At 36.7% G+C, this 16129-nt stretch overlaps 2 protein-coding genes across 3 annotated transcripts; one reads left to right on the forward strand and one right to left on the reverse strand.

The window, feature by feature from the left end:
* The first annotated feature begins 2470 nt into the window (after positions 1-2470).
* LOC110422928 (26S proteasome non-ATPase regulatory subunit 13 homolog B) lies at positions 2471-7207 on the forward strand. The gene is made up of 6 exons (XM_021436974.2): positions 2471-2765; positions 3523-3969; positions 5064-5144; positions 5807-6003; positions 6105-6204; positions 6569-7207. Exons 1-6 carry the CDS (start codon positions 2616-2618, stop codon positions 6752-6754), a joined length of 1161 nt encoding a protein of 386 aa, XP_021292649.1. The 5' UTR covers positions 2471-2615; the 3' UTR covers positions 6755-7207.
* Positions 7208-7469: 262 nt separating this feature from the next.
* XLG3 (extra-large GTP-binding protein 3) lies at positions 7470-13285 on the reverse strand. Of its 2 annotated transcripts, XM_021436961.2 has the most exons (10): positions 13018-13285; positions 12083-12161; positions 10947-11911; positions 10684-10821; positions 10304-10408; positions 10045-10224; positions 9340-9517; positions 8795-9042; positions 8424-8596; positions 7470-8222 (listed from the first exon to the last, which is right to left on the reverse strand). In XM_021436961.2, exons 3-10 carry the CDS (start codon positions 11907-11909, stop codon positions 7628-7630), a joined length of 2580 nt encoding a protein of 859 aa, XP_021292636.1. In that variant the 5' UTR covers positions 11910-11911; positions 12083-12161; positions 13018-13285; the 3' UTR covers positions 7470-7627. The 2 variants fall into 2 exon arrangements, with proteins under 2 accessions (XP_021292636.1, XP_021292628.1); XM_021436953.2 differs by lacking the exon at positions 12083-12161 and having other exon boundaries at positions 10947-12082.
* Positions 13286-16129: the final 2844 nt, after the last annotated feature.

Genomic DNA, 16129 nt, shown 5'->3' on the forward strand with positions numbered 1-16129 from the left:
TTGTCATGAGTTTGCTAGGCACTATGGCATCTGTTATTGCACTTTGCAATGGATGAGCATGCTTGCCAACTGCCTTTTTGGGGTTCCTGAGAAATTTGCTTAGATATAGATATGTTGTAAGAATTTCAAATGCCAACGGTTGCAATTCAATAAATAGCTCGTCAATTTGAGGAATCGTTAGTTCAGAAGACAGATCAGCAAATTGCCAAGTCAAGACGATCAAACTTCCTTGGAACTCTGTATGTCAGACCTATGGCTTCCATAACTTCAGCCATACAGTTTAGCCATGTGTGGTATCCCCTTTCTCTCTCTCTCTCTCTCACTCATTTATGTATTTGCTTTATTAAAGCCGATGAAGTCAATTTCTTCAACCCCCTCTTTGCCTTTTCCTTTTCTTGACATAGTCAGCAAGGAATCGGATGAGGGCTTTTTTACCTGATGAGTATCGTACTTTGAGTTCCTAGCAAGCCATTCTATGGTTTTGCACACCAGAAGAGTGGGGAAGCTTATGCACTTTTTCGTCGTTTGCTGAATTTACAAGCGTTGCTTTTCCATAACTTACCACCCACCACCAACCACCAATCACCAATCCAAAGGGAAAAAAATAAAGAGAAAAATATCAGATATTCCCATATTCATTCATCTCTGAACAAGTAACAGCTGGGTCCTTCCTTTGAATTTAACAAACCTGAATGGGAAATATTCAGAGCTTAAGTGGTAAAACTCGGAAACATCAAAGAAAAACAGCTATAATAATGGCATAAGGCAACCTGGAAACTTGTAATTCTACCATAGTACAAAAGGGAAAAACATAAGCAGATAAAACAGTCATTATGATAAACAATTCACATGAATCTATACAGGTAACTTGGGAAGCCGGAGTGGGTGCTCAACAGCAGGGTTGAGAAGGTGTTTCCGAGGGCCACGAAAGCTTCCATGGTTCATCCTCTGCTTCCTTTGCTGATGTGATTCTGCAGCACCAACAACTCCAGTGGCAGCAGCAGCAGCGGCTGGATGGATCGTTGTCAGGGAGGCAAATACCAGGAGGAAAAGAAGAAAGGCCTTGATGCTCACCATTGCGTTTTCAGCTTCCCACATTCTGGTATGAGGAGTGGGTGAGGAGGGGCTTATAAAGAAAACCCAAAGGCATAATAACTAATAACTTTGCTTTGGGTGGAAGTCACAGGGAAATAATTCCAACTTTCCACTTCCACCACACCCTATATTGATTGCTGGACCTAAATATGGTTCGGGTTTCATGTGTGCCGGTGGGATGGGTTATTGTCCAAATCTTTTTCCGAATATTGGCAACTAATTGATAAAGTACGGATAAAGGTTGCTTTGAGAAACGAATATAATGATTGGCAAAGCCTAAGCGTGCTTCCTCCATCCTTCCTCATTTAATCTCCAACATGGCGGGCAATCAAGGCCACCACATGAAAGGCTTGGCAAGCTCACTGTGACTCTTTCCTCCTTATATACGGGAAGAGATCATAACTTGTGTTATCCTTCTTCAGATCTCTCGTCTTTTCTTTAGCATTTTCTTGTAAGAAGGATGATTTTCCCGTGACTACAGTTATGACTATGCTCTATACTTGTCATTCTCGGTAGGCCACTGTCACCTTGAGGGCTGTCGAAAAGGTCATAATTATTAGTTTGGTTTAAGTATAATATTTTAAAATTTTTTTAAATTATTTTTATTTTTCTCATTTAATTAATTTTTTATATTTTTATTTTGAATTAAATAAGTTTTTATTATTAATAATTAATTAATTATAATTAATCAAATACTACTTATCATTTTATATTTGTATGACGTTAATGAAGAGCATAAAAATACCACATAACAATAAGTTATTATGTTACATCAACATATCATATCATCATTTATTATGATATATTAATATATTACATCAACATTATATGTAATAAATTGATAAATAATCATCTATTATGGTATGTTAACATATTACATAGCATCACATACAATAAAATAGTAAATGATATTTTGATTAATAATAATTAATCAACTATTAGACGTAAGAGATTTGATTAAACATAATAAAAGAATAAATATTTATTTTAATTTTTTTGAATAATTTAGAAAGTTTATTATGCCTTTGGTTCATTATTAAATTTGGACATTCAACCCAAGAGTATTCAATTTGGGCTTTTTAGAGTAGGCCCAAATCTATAAATTCAAATAATTTGGACTAAATATTGGTTGGACCTTTTTGGGCTTACTCGAGAAAGGCCTAAATAGCAAAATCATATAGTTTGGACTAAATCGTGGGTCTCAAATCAAGATATTTATTTTAAAGGTAGGCACGATACGTGCAACTATAAGGAAACCCGAAAAAGGCCACTACGACCCGGCCCATTTGATGTTTAAAAGCGCTACATACCACAACACAACATAACAACCCGACCCGGAAGATAAGTCCTCTTTTTCTCGGGTTTCGTTATTCTTTTCTTTCAGCTCAAGACACAGAGAAAACAAAAGCTTTTTTTTATTTTCATTTCCATAATTCTAATATATATAAATAGAGAGAAACTACTTACGCTTCAGCTTCTATTTCGTTGTGTTCGACTCCGTGCTGGTGAAATCGGGATCGATGGCGGCCTTGCAATACCTAGAGACTCTTCGAAATGAGCACCCAGAGCTAGCCGACTGGTACAATTCTCTGGCAGATCTGTATCAGAAGAAGCTCTGGCACCAGCTCACTCTCAAGCTTGAGCAGTTCGTCGCTCTCACCGTCTTTCAGGTCTCCCTCTCTCTTTCTCTCTTTAGCAGTCTTGTGTCGGTTTGTTCGGCTTTAGGGTTTGTAGATCTCCAGATTAGGGTTTAAGATTTTGGGAGCTGGGGTTTTTGAGTGGAGTTGATTACTTTCTTTTCCTTTTTTTATCTTTAATTGAGGGGTTAGGGTTTTGTTGTAGAATTGGGGTTTTATTTTGGGATCTTGTTAGGGTGTTTAGTTCTGCTCTACCGTTTTCGTTTTTAACTTTTTATTTAGTTTTAAATTGAAAAGAAAAAAATGTTTTTCTCTTTGATGTTCAATAACTCAAAGATGATTAAAGAAAGTAGTTACAGACTTACAGTTGGGTTTTGCCTTTATTTTTTTTAAATTGTAATGTTCTTGGGCATAAAAGAGAGTTATGAACGGGGCAATTGTTGTTACCTTGTAAAATTTTTGCTAGTAAATCTTCTCGTTTGCATGAGCTGTAGTGAAGGGTGGAAGTTAGCTCAAGCATATGAATTGTGAAACATTAGCTTTGAAAGCTTTGCACTTTTATTTTAGGAAAAGATTCTTTTCATAATTGTAGAATGGAAAGTGTTAGGAGCAAGCTATCTATGTTACTTTCTTTTTTTCCTCTTGTTTTTGTACGGTACAAGTGGAAGGTCCAATCGTGTTTGCTTATTGTTCTTTTAGGTCATTCAGTGTATCTTGTTTGGATAATAATTACTCTGGAGTGGGCTAGGTCATCTAACTTCGTATAATATTTGTTTGTCTTAAATATCAGGCTGGAGATGCACTGATACAGTTGTATCATAATTTTATCACCGACTTTGAGACCAAGATTAATCTTCTCAAGCTTGCGCATTTTGCTGTCATAGTTTCTCGGCAGTACGCAGAGAAAGAAGCTGCTATTTGTTATCTTGAAGGGGTGATCGAAAAGCTTCAGGCTACTAGAGAGCAGCGCATAGAAGAGCCAATTCTCTATATTAAGATGCAAATTGCCAAATTCAAGCTCGAGCAGGGTGACCAAAAGGAGTGCAAGAAACTTCTTGAAGATGGAAAGAGTACTCTCGACAGTATGACTGACATTGATCCATCTGTATATGCTAGCTATTATTGGGTTTCATCTCAATATTATAAATTTCGCCAAGAATTTGCCGAATTCTACAAAAGTGCTCTCCTTTATCTTGCTTACACGTCAGTGGAGTCTCTCTCAGAATCTTTTAAGCTGGTATGTCTTCATACTTTATAGCTTTATATGTTTCTCACCAGTACAATTTTACTGGCTTGTGATATTACTGGAGCTCATTAATTTACTCATTTATCAAGCTTTGATGTTGCAAACTTCTTGTTGTTTAGAGTACCCTCTAGAAATCATTGCTTTCTGTAGTAATTGTTTTATCCACTGATTCTTGTGCAGCAGTGCCTCTGAAGTCTAGACTCAAGTCTTTCTAGTTTGAACCTTTCCCTTCATGCTACATCCCTTCTCTTATGTCCAGTATCTAAAATTTTATCATAACCTGGATGAACTGAGTTGGCAGGTATATGTTTGAAAATAGAGCCTGCATAAAAAATAGCATACCTATAAAGCTGATTACGAATCGAGCTGGTAGGTATACGCTTGACAATAAAACCTGCATAAAAATGGCATATCTATAAAGCTGATCGTGAGATGGTGATATGCATATGTATTTTTTTTTCCGGCTGAAGGCTTAGGTTGGACTTTCCTTAGACCCTAGCCATAAAAAATGGATGGATAAATAAATAAATTAAAGAAAGTTTGATGGAAATGTAGAGTATCATGGCACTTATAGTTTATTTTATCATATTCTTCTTACTTTTTTAAAAGCAAGTGCTCCAATTTTAGATTTAAAAGGTTTCGTTGAAAATAATTAGCAGCTTTGGATGGAATCAATGTGAAGTTTTAGTTGCTATTTGATATAATTCAGAAGGTCATACCATTTGCCTTCAGTGGTTGAGTATGTTGTGTTCCTTTTAACAGACATCCAATGTGTACTGCCCATTTTCTAGTTGTTCCTCACAAGCATTGAGGAATAGAGAGTTACCTGGTATTATACCAGACATAGCCAATTGCTTCTTGCAAGCTCAAGCTTTCTCTTAAGGAAGATCATTGCATATATAATGATTTTTTATGACCATAGCAAACATAGCAAGTTATTTTTATTACTTCATAGAAAATGAATTTGTGTATATATATGTATGTGTGTATGTATTTATGTAAGTATTGTTTAGCTTATAATTAGTCAGTAGATATGTTTATCTTTGACTTCATTTCATCTTATTTTAATCTGTTTCCTTGTATAGGATCTGGCATTTGATCTATCGCTTTCTGCTCTTTTGGGAGATAAAATCTACAACTTTGGAGAACTGCTTGCTCATCCTATTGTAAGAACAACTTACTCAAGCTACTTAACTTCACTATATATTGCATCTGAATTTTTTCCCAGGCAAAGGAGTTTCATGTAACCACAGTTGTTTTCCCTCCTCTTTAATTCACATGATATTCATGTTTATTGTTTCCTTTTCTAACGAGTTAAGCATGTGTAAGTTAACTCTTAATGGCTGATACTGCAATTTGTCTGATATAATGCCATCAATGGTTCATTAAGAGGCTTATTTCTGGTTTTTCATTTAAAATCTGATATTAGTTTTAATCTAGTTTGGACTGTTTAATCAAGCTTTCATTAGATGAAGAATGTAGATGATCATCATGTCAATAGAAAGCTCTTCAAAACGTTGGTGGAGTTTTTCAATATAGTGTTTGATTAAGAAAATGAGACATTTATGATGTTCTGATGAGATGTATGTGGAGGTTCAAGGGTGGCTAAGTAGTGATGGAAAAGGTCCACCTGATAAGAGGTTCTCTCCATTTTGTGTTTCCTTTTATGCTATTTCAGTTCCATGCATATTTTTCATTGTGGATGTTGTTAGAGGTGATGTGAAAGGCCACTCTAGTGTTATAGGTTTTGTTCCTTCTGAATTTTTTTGCATTACTGTGTTTACCTTTGTCATGTTTGAGATGTTGACGTCCTTGGCATCTTTTACAGATAAAGAGTCTTCTGGGGACCAAAGTTGAGTGGCTTTACTATATCCTCCAGGCCTTCAACTCAGGGGATTTAGTTCGCTATCAAGAATTGTGTCGTGTGCACAATGCTGCATTGAGGGCTCAACCAGCCTTGGTTGAGAATGAGAAGAAGCTATTGGAAAAAATAAATATTCTATGCTTAATGGAGATTATCTTCAGGTGTGTCTGTTTGCAAGTGTCTTCCAATGGACCAGGTCATAGTAAGTTGCTGATATCTGTATGTATAGTTAAAAGCTAAACTCCTCTATGTTTTCCTGTAGCCGCCCATCCGAAGATCGAACTATTCCATTAAAAGTTATTGCTGAGCGAACAAAACTGTCGATTGAGGATGTTGAGCATCTTCTCATGAAGAGCCTATCTGTAAGTTAAAACATTCATCAGATTTGTTCAGTCTTCTGTTTTTACACATTTCCTTTTCCTTTTTCATTAAGTTCTTCTTCGTGACGCCTTGATAGGAAATAAGGGTCGTAGAATTCTTTCTTAATCGCCAAACTTTTGGATGTAAACTGAGGGGAATACAAATTATTAGGGGACACAAATAAAAGAGAATAAAACAATTTTCAGGACTTGAAATTATGGAAGAAAAGATTATGGTAAACTTGTAGAAGTCCACTCTGTCCATTTCTTTTCATATGGGCTTTGCATCATTATATAAATTTGATTGTTTAGAAAGATAGAAATCCGAAAGGTAACTTGTATAACCTTTATGAGAACTTCGCTACAGGTTCATCTGATTGAGGGCATAATTGACCAAGTTGAGGGAACAGTTCATGTCTCCTGGGTGCAGCCGAGAGTTTTGGGAATACCACAGATCAAATCCTTGCGTGACCGGTTGGATAATTGGGTGGGCAAAGTACACACTGCTTGGTTATCGATTGAGGCTGAAACACCTGATCTTGTTGCATCATGATTTTTTTCCCCAGTTCCTTTTGTGCCCATTGTAACAATTTCGTAATTTGAAGAAAGAACAAAAAGGGAAAGGCAATTTGTGAGCAATGAGGATGGAGACTAGTGTAAGTCGTGTGGACAGTGGAGCCAACTTTGTATGCTCCCTTTAAAGATATTACTAGATCCTTTTCTTAAATCATTCGTCTCAAAGGAGCGGCTCATGTACTTTTCAGTTTTCAGCATTTGTTGGATCTACAATGGCACTGGCATTGCCTAAGGATACGGTCAGAATTGAAAACAGCATCCTTTTCTTTTTTAAGGTGGTTCTTTCAACTTTTGTATTGGGATTTTTCGTTAGATACAATCAGATATGATCCACTTTAATGTGGATTAAAGTTAAGTTTCATTTCAGATTCATCTTTTTATTCATAAACTATGTTGTTTGGCTTGCATGTGCATGCCAAATTTGCATTGAGCTCAAGTTGTTCCCCTTCTGACTCATCAGCTTCTGTAAAAGAAGGGCGTTGAATGCCCATTTCATCTGCGAATAGCATAATAACGCAGGTGATTTGGATGGCACATGCAAAGGCATTCCTTAATGAAACGCATCTGCTATTGGCTTCTGGCTTATATTATGTCGCATCTGAGAAAGTGCAGATACACCCATCAAAATCTCACCTTGAGGCAAGACTACCGCAGTCTGGGAAGCGAGCTGATAAACCATGCATGAAAAAGAATCAACCTGAAACACCTTCGCCGATATCATTAAATTGATATTGTAGAAAAAAATATTACAAACCGCTATCCTTATTAGATAGAGCATAGAGGCAAGCGCTTGTGGCTTCTTCAACTTACTTTATATATGGAAAAATACAAATAAATTCCACATGCAACATCATTCTTGCCTCACGAATGGCGAGGAGCTGATGTCTGTGCTGTAAAATGAGTCTTCTCCTCCATAGTAGTTTTCATCTTTCTCCTCTTCCCACTTGAGAACCTCCCGTATATACTTAAATGCTTCATCGATGGTCACCCGGTGGTCCCTTGCCCTAGCTTGCCACACAAAAAGTTTCTGTCCGGTAAGGGAAGCATAAAGATCCTTGAACTTCACTGCAATGTAGAAGTAAGCCTGCTGAGCCAGGGACTGATGGTTGTGGAGAGGCCTTACTGGACTGAAATCATTGAACCACTCGCAAGTGCTTAAGGGCACCCGATTCACTTTGTCCTCAAAGAGATCATACTTGTTTAGTATCAACACAAAAGGGGTCTCCTTGAAGCAAGGGTGCCTTATCATTGTTTCAAATAGCTCTTTGGTCTGCATCATCTTATTTTGAAGTAGTGCTCCACTGCCACTACTCTCTGGAGCTATCCACATCTGATCATAATCACTAAGTGCCACACAGAAGACTACCACGCGGACATCTTCGAACATTTCCACCCACTTGCACCCCTCATTCATCCCCTTTGCATTTACCCTTATAAGTTGATACCTGTAAATAGCAAAAATGCAAAAGTAGCTTAGAGATTCAAGATCTCATACGCTTTGGGGTTGAAATATGTAAGAGTATGAATATTAGGAAAAAGCACGTAGCCTATTCACCAAGAACAGAATAGTAGATAGCCACATGATACCAAAACAAATCTGATATTCTTTCATACACGACAATAACAGAATGACAGGAGAGAATTACTTGGTCAAGGGCTGGGAGGGAGCTTCCAAATTGTCTGTGTAAGTTTCGGACATTGGACTACGATCATCGAGTGAAAACTCTATGAAAGCCAAACCATTCCCTTGGGTGACCCCTTCAGCATAAAGAATGTCACGATCAGCAGGTTCATATTCATTGCTTGACACCTCAACAGCCTGAAGGAAACAAATGCATATCACATAAGTCACAGATATTGCTGTGGAATTGAGTTCACTTGTTTCGGAATCTTCTTCGAGTTGAATAACTAGAAATATCAAATGACACTAGTAAAATTTAGCAACAACGAAACCAATATATCCAACATAAAATGTCAAACATGGGCCACAAAGTCAACAAAAAATAAGATGACATACCCTGCTTAAGAAATACTCTGCAACATCTGGAAGAAAGTGAAGCTCATCTTTTCTTTTATATGTTTGCTGTATAGCAGGATCTTTCCACAACTCCTCAACTAATGGAGCATACTCACGTGTTGCTGCAGGGAAAAATGCATCCAAATCCCCAGTGGCTATAATGTCCAGCAGCCAGTCAGAAAAATGCTTTAGCCTTGGGTTGATAGAATAGACACAGTGGTTAATTTCACCAGAGTCGACCTCTCCATCTGAACCAAGATTAAGGTATCATTTAGATGTTGAAAAAGTAGCAATGATGTTAAATAATTCTTTTTGTTCTTGGCCACCGTGAGAGACCTTTGAAGTATCATCATGTACTAAACTTCTATAAAGCACATGTCAAAAACATTTTCCCCCTTCCCTCTCTGCTACTTAAAAAACAGAACAAAGCAGACTGCACATCAAAGACTATAGGGCATAAAATGTCTATTTGGAAGTAACAAGTTCTACTTAAGCTCAAGACTATGTATAAAATCAGAAAAAGTTTTGATGTTGGCAAACATTACTTGCTTCACAGTGCTGATTATCAGAACCTAGTTCCCGTATTCGACACATAGCTTCCTCCTCAAACCGCTCCCGCCCATCCAGTAATATGCTAAGATATCTGTACATATTGCTCTGGATCATCAACTTGATATCCTGCAGTTCATCTGCAGAAAACCCATTTCCATACAAAAATTTTGCCTGTGCAATAATGCATAGCGAACATTAGAGAAATGGCATCAACTGGAAGGAAAGACAGTAACAACTACTTCTGTATGCTCAATTTGGCAAATGACATAGTTCTCTAGAAGATGCTAGTAACTGGATTTTATCAGTTAAGAACAATGGAGAATTTTCCCAAGGCTTAATCATCCACACACCATAAGACCAATTGTTCCTAAACCAAGAAAGCAAGAAGGAAAAAGGAAATTCATATCCCACCAAACAGTCAGCCCATGCCATGGAAAAACATTGTTGAACTATATGCCAAACCACAATTCTAAACCATAGACTGCACATCCTTAGATATTCCACATCAACTAACGGATTGGGATGACAGACATTCTTCATGTTCATGCAAGATATACATGCCAACTTCCGTCTAGACAATAAATTTCAGAAGTGATGCTAATTGTATTTTCCATGCATCTTAAACTTAATTGGAGTAGCATCATGCAGCATACTTTTTGGAATAAAATAGTTAATTAGCAACAAATAGAAGGCCAAACCTGTTTGAATATGGTGCTGGTTCCAGAGCCCTGAAGCCCAAGTAGAAGAAGCTTCTGGATTTTTTTCTGCTCAAGGTAATTTGGAACAGTAGTATAATTGCTAGCCTCCTCTCTTAGTCCTTGAGGTTGACCATGGGGCACAGGCAAAGAGAACAAGGTACAGACAAAACGAGTTGATGCCTGTCTAGCAAAATCCATATCCAAATCATATCACATAGAATACTCATGACACAGTTTAGCTTGTTGGAAGTTTACATACCTTCTCCCAGATGTTTCCTCTAATGTTATTTTGACCTTCTTCCTCATACCGCCCATCATCATAGACCCAAAAATGAGTGTCACGTGGACACTGCACATTTGCCAACTGAAAATAATGAAGGGATACATCAATAATTAGTTAAAATAAAATGAAGAAATGCCTTTGATACAACTTTTTATTCCCATTCACAATTTATCAGATGCTGATGCTAAGCATATACTAAGATGTCAAAAAGAAAATGCATAATACAGAAGAGTGAGACATTTTAGTGTTTCTTAAAAAGAATCTGTTACTTCTAAATGGTTATGATAAAGAACCAACAAGGGAAATTAATGATTTTACAGATTCAAGTTACTTGGATAATAGCTTTTTTATATTACCTTTAGCACCCTCAATTCAAGTTTCGTAATTTCCCGGCCATTCATATAGACTTCAGTATTGCCATTGCTCGCATCAGGCATAAGCTTCCCAGTGAAATTTAAGTTTGAACTAATAATCCTATCTGGTTTTTCTCCTTCCTGCAAATCAATAAGAAGAGGTGATCAAATCAAGTCCCCACCTTCTGGATGTTTACCGTTCTTATTTGTTCAATTACAGAAGGCCAAGTGAAATATAAAATACCATATCACAAATACGAACTTACCTTTCCCCAGAGACCAGATTCCTTGTCATACCAATATCTGCCAGGCTTCAACTTCCTAGGAGGTAAAGGGCATCCAAGTAATTCTGCCATCTCTTCTGGCTTTAATGGAAATCCATTCACAATTAGCTGCTCTGGTCGGAGCTGATTAGCAGAACATTCTTTCTCCGCTTTCATGATCTGTTTTACCTCCAAAGGACTGAGTAATCGGGACAAGAGCCTGGAATGTTTACCGAGTCTGAACCGCTTTGATTCATCAATTGGCTGGCGAATGCATGTCACACATTTCCGTCCTTCAGGCATTGAGCCCATTGCCCTAAGCACACAATTGCTGCAATACTTAGCGTCACAAACCAGGCATGATTCCTTGGTTTCCCATTTTCTCTTACCACAACGATAACAAACTCTTCTTTTCTTCTTCTTTTCTTTTGAAACCCCAACATATTCAGGAAAAACTGGCTTCTCCAAATCCACCTCTTTCCTCTCTGACCTTTCAACTGTATTAAATGTTACAACTGGCACTCTCTTCACTTCATTAACTTGTTTGGGAGGATTACTCTGAGGATTGCGAACTGAACCAGGAGAAGCTGAAGGAGAAGCTGAAGAAAAATCAGGGTTCTGCAACACAGACACAACAGACTCAGAGCTTGCTGAAACCCTTGGACTCTGAGTAGGCGGACTTGTGACACCAGCAATATAAGACACTGGTAAGAGGATCGGTTCAATCACTGGGGGACCAGCATTAGCAACTGACCTTTGAGACTCCGATAGTGGTTCAGCAGTAGGGATAGCACGTGAATTTACATCAAGAGGCTCAACTCTGGGTACTTCATAGGCAACTGGAGGACCCTTATACTCCATTGCTATAGAGTAATCAAGCTCTGATGAATCTTCAGGGAGAGAGGCACCTGGTGGAAGCATCTTTCTGACTAATTCTTTCCAACTCTCACCTTCCTTCCGCTCCATTTCTTCCAATATAAAACCAAAGTGTTATATGCCGGGCTAGAGTCTCAAACTACAATTTCTCAAGCATTAGCCATATTGATCCAACTATGCTCTTTAACATACAGATATTTGCTTGGACATCCTCATAGCTTCTGACAGAATAACAAGAGAAGATAACTTGCAACTCAAATTACCTGGAAAGCAATCACCAGAACAGTGAATTCTTGGGGCCCTTTTGTGATGCTTACTTGAAATGAAACTAGAAATAGCCACCTAGCAACCATAATTCAACATATAAATTGTCAACCTATGAAAGCCTTCAAGTTTGAAAGGATAAATTGGAAAAGATCAATCATTTGACCGGAATTAAATGATGCAAAAGCAAATTCACCGCATATGTTGGCATTTTTTTAAAATTTCAATTGACCTACATATAGCTGAAAGCCTGAAACACTTACTCTCCTGGTAAGCATCTAACTAAACCAATTGGCTGTCAGATACGAAAAATTAAAATCGAAACTAAAGGGTTCCACCTTCTAAGTCCAAGAGAAGACCTTTAACAACAATATAGTAAAGCCATACAATATTGTTAAACAATAGTCAAATAACACAGATTCATGTTAAAAATATAGGACATTTTTAACTAAAAGAGAGCAAAGAGAGAGAGAGAGAAGTAAGATTGAATTCATTCATAGTCAAACAATAGACATTTCAAGCTGAATGTGAACTAAAATTAAATATTTAAGAGCCTTGCAAGTCTTTTCAGCTAAAAATAGCAAAATAAAATAAAATTAGAACAACAAAATTGAATCAGTCCACAGTCAAAAACTTTAGCAGTCATATATGAGCTAGTGAAGCTTCAAGACACAGGAAAAGCCACTCATACTTGTCCAAACATTGAAAAACCAGGGTCAAACAAATATACTAGTATACCAGACCCAGAAAAAAAAATGAAAAAAGCCCTAGGAGCTGAAAAACCAAGGCTTGTTCAAGCACAGCAAAAAGGGATCAAAACAAAAAGAATATGATAAAATACCCTTTTTTGAGCTCATCTTGCCACTTTCTAAAGTGATTGGAGATAAAAGCAAAGAGTAGAAAGAAAATGGGAAAGTCAAGAGAGAAAAGATACCTGAAAGAAGAGGACAAAAACTGAAAGTAAATCTCAGAGAGAAAGAAGGCCGGCTTCAAAAATCTATAAGTAAGAAACTTAAAGAAGGAGAAGACAACTAGAAAAGCTCTTTGCTTTCTGAGCTTCTTTGAATTATTTCGTTTCTGTGCTTTGAAGAACTCAAAGAACAGAAATCCCAGACGGAAAATTTACTAAACCTTTAAAAGCCCCTCTGCACAAAAAAAGGAAAGCCATTTGTGGAGAGAGAAAGAAATAGATAGATGTAGAGAGAGAGACTATGATGATACGGTGAAAACTACAGATAGAGAGAGAGGGAAATGTGGGCCCGCTTTCATGTTTTTTTTTTTCTAGTTTATTTTCCTTACACAGTAGTAGATGTAGTTGCGGTGTCGTGAGCTCGTGTGGGGGGTGGTGTTCACGCTCAGATAGTTCGCGCGTTTGGTGGAAGTGATGTCGAACCACACGACCAAGATATTTGTTTAGCCGGAGGCTTGTTGCCTCACGCGCTTCTTTCGATGGTGGTAGATACTCCTCTATCTGTGTTGTTTGGGCGGTGGTGGAAATTGTGGTTCAGGTATGGGCCAGGGTAGGCCCGCGCTCGATCCTGACATGGCGTTGCTAATTTCATAATTTATAAATAAAATATTTAAAATTATATTTCATGCAATCAATTTTTACATGATGTGATCTTTTATATAATGACAAAAACATATAATAGTTAACCATATGAAAAAAAATAACTTTATATTTTATATCGCCCTATAATTCATACATATATTAAAATATTTAATTATTTGACTCGAATAATATATTTAAACTCTACTCAAAATAGAAAAAATTGAATCCTCTTTCTTTCAACCTAAAATATAAATAATAAAATAAAATATGTTATTTGACCTATTATTTTTTAAAAATAAATTAAATAAAATTATTTTATAATTCCCATTCTTTATATGTAAGTGTTTGTGCGCATCCATGTACATAAAAGTCACAATTATAGTAGTAAATATATTTGCATTTTTTTAGTCATATATTTTTATTTCTTATAAAAAACAAGATAAAATTTAACTTTTAATGTCTAAATTTTAACCTCTTTTTAATTTTAACGAACTCAATATAAAAGATATCATATTTGTCATATATATAAAGTCTAAAATTGCAACAACAAAAAAGAAAAAAAAGGTTGAAAGTACCTTGGATAATGCAAGTGAAGGAGGGAGCAGTAGCACAGTAGGACAATGTTTTATTTTCTGAAAGGTATGCCACTTTGAGTTTGACCATAAACAAATGGATAGCCCACTGGTCCCATAGGCAATCTATCATCCATAATAAATATTATTTTTTGTTCTTTAAATGTTTGTATCCTTTTAATTTTTATAAAATTATAAAATAAATTTTTTGATATTAATATATTTTATATTAAAATTTTCAGAAAATTTATAATATAAATATAAAAAATAGTAATATGATAGTACATACTTTCCCTTTTTTAAAAGGTGAAGAAAATTAATAATGTCAAATATGATAGCCCATGAATACAAAGTGGCAAAGGGGACATGAGAGAGGACAGTAATTAATGCGAATTGGGGACCATTGAATAAAAAATAAATTGTGATCTGAATTCCCTACAAACGAAGACAGTCAGGGTTCACTGGGGTGCTCCGCTTGTATTTTATCACTGGTTTGGGACCTTCTTCTGTCTTTACATCTGGTGATAACATGTCATTTCCTTGACCTTGGGTTTGGTCACCCTTTTCGCGTAGTCGATCTCATCAAACGCCGCCTTTTGATTTGCTTCAAGAAGAGGGCATTGTTTTGATAGTTTTATGTAATGAAAGCACCCAAGGCTCCAACCAGCCTAAATCTTTGACCTAAACCTAAACCTAAACCATTCTTTTCCGATTTGTTCTTTGCGGTATTTGAGTCACACAAGTTTGTTCTTCTTCTTCAAGTTCTTGGGGTTCGAGAATTCTAACAGCTTGATTAAAGTATTTAAACACTTTGATCCGTTATTGTTTCCTTATTTTTTTATACAATGGTTTTTAGCCTTGAATCACAGTCAGATGGTCGGGTTGGAGCCTCAGGTGGACAAACCTTATGGGGAGATCTACCACTGGCAAATATTTTGAGGATGGCCCCATTTGCTGCTGCTTCCTAGGATTCTTTTAGAGGATTATTCTCTCTTTATGTCCTAAGTATGAATATATATTCGACGATTTCGAGCCTTTAAAAAAAATATTTATATAATGTAAAATATCTTACAGGTCGTTGAAAAAAAATTTGTTTACCATTTCCACGGTCTATTGTAACACTGTCTAAGTATACAAATTTAGTGCTTTTAAAAATGAAATGCATCGTACTTTTACAGAGATGGTGAAACTAGGTATCAGTATGTTTCGACCCAGACCAAGGAATTGAAGCAATATGTACACATAAAGAAAAAGGTTGTACAATCATTGCTCTAGGTGAAAATAATAGTTCAATAGTGTCCACACCTTATTTCTGATTTGAAAATTTTAAATTCGACTCTTTTATTATGGAAACAATAAAAAGAAAACCAAAAAAAAGAGGAGGGGGTTCTAAGTCCTTGCAATGCAGGATGCTAATAATCATTTCCGCTACCTACTATGAGCACATGAACATGAATGCATGCAGAGAATTCAGAATGTAAAGGGTCCCAAAAAAAAATGGAGCGATCGATGTGGCTTAGCTCTTGGCCTCTTGCTATTATACGGTCAAGACTCGACCAATGCCCTCTCTTCAACAAACCAGGTATTCTAGACCGGTCACATTTGATGTGAACCATTCAGAATTGGATCAATCATTTTGAAGGCTCTAAGCCAGTTATCCTAGTGAACACCCAGACGTCAGCTAGGGCTGCCAAGGCCGCCAGCTGAGGTGCAAGCCATGGGCCAAGCCTTCAGGATCTTGACTCCTAGTGGTTAATGGGCTGAAAATCTTAGCCTAAATATGTATGGGATTTGAACACCAAACCCAATTTAAATTCCAGGCTTTTGGGTTCTCCTGGTCCAAGATTAACTAAGGCTAAAGTTTGGAAGTAATTTAGATCATCATCAAGCTCGTGTCTTTCATTTTTATTTTTTTAATTATT

The sequence above is a fragment of the Theobroma umbraticum genome, unplaced genomic scaffold, assembly GCF_002168275.2.
Source record: "Theobroma umbraticum cultivar Fairchild unplaced genomic scaffold, ASM216827v3 scaffold_30.0, whole genome shotgun sequence".
Lineage (NCBI taxonomy): Eukaryota > Viridiplantae > Streptophyta > Magnoliopsida > Malvales > Malvaceae > Theobroma > Theobroma umbraticum.

Bases quoted from the DNA above. Each gene is read 5' to 3' on its own strand.
- XLG3 (XM_021436953.2), bottom strand. From the start codon at position 11,909: ATGGAGCGGAAGGAAGGTGAGAGTTGGAAAGAATTAGTCAGAAAGATG. The intron at 10,409-10,683 runs GTAATATAAAAA...CATTATTTTCAG, and splicing joins TTGAATTGAGGGTGCTAAAG to TTGGCAAATGTGCAGTGTCC. The intron at 8,597-8,794 runs GTATGTCATCTT...TGTTTCCTTCAG, and splicing joins CAGAGTATTTCTTAAGCAGG to GCTGTTGAGGTGTCAAGCAA.
- LOC110422928 (XM_021436974.2), top strand. From the start codon at position 2,616: ATGGCGGCCTTGCAATACCTAGAGACTCTTCGAAATGAGCACCCAGAG. The intron at 3,970-5,063 runs GTATGTCTTCAT...TTCCTTGTATAG, and splicing joins TCTCAGAATCTTTTAAGCTG to GATCTGGCATTTGATCTATC. The intron at 6,205-6,568 runs GTAAGTTAAAAC...ACTTCGCTACAG, and splicing joins TTCTCATGAAGAGCCTATCT to GTTCATCTGATTGAGGGCAT.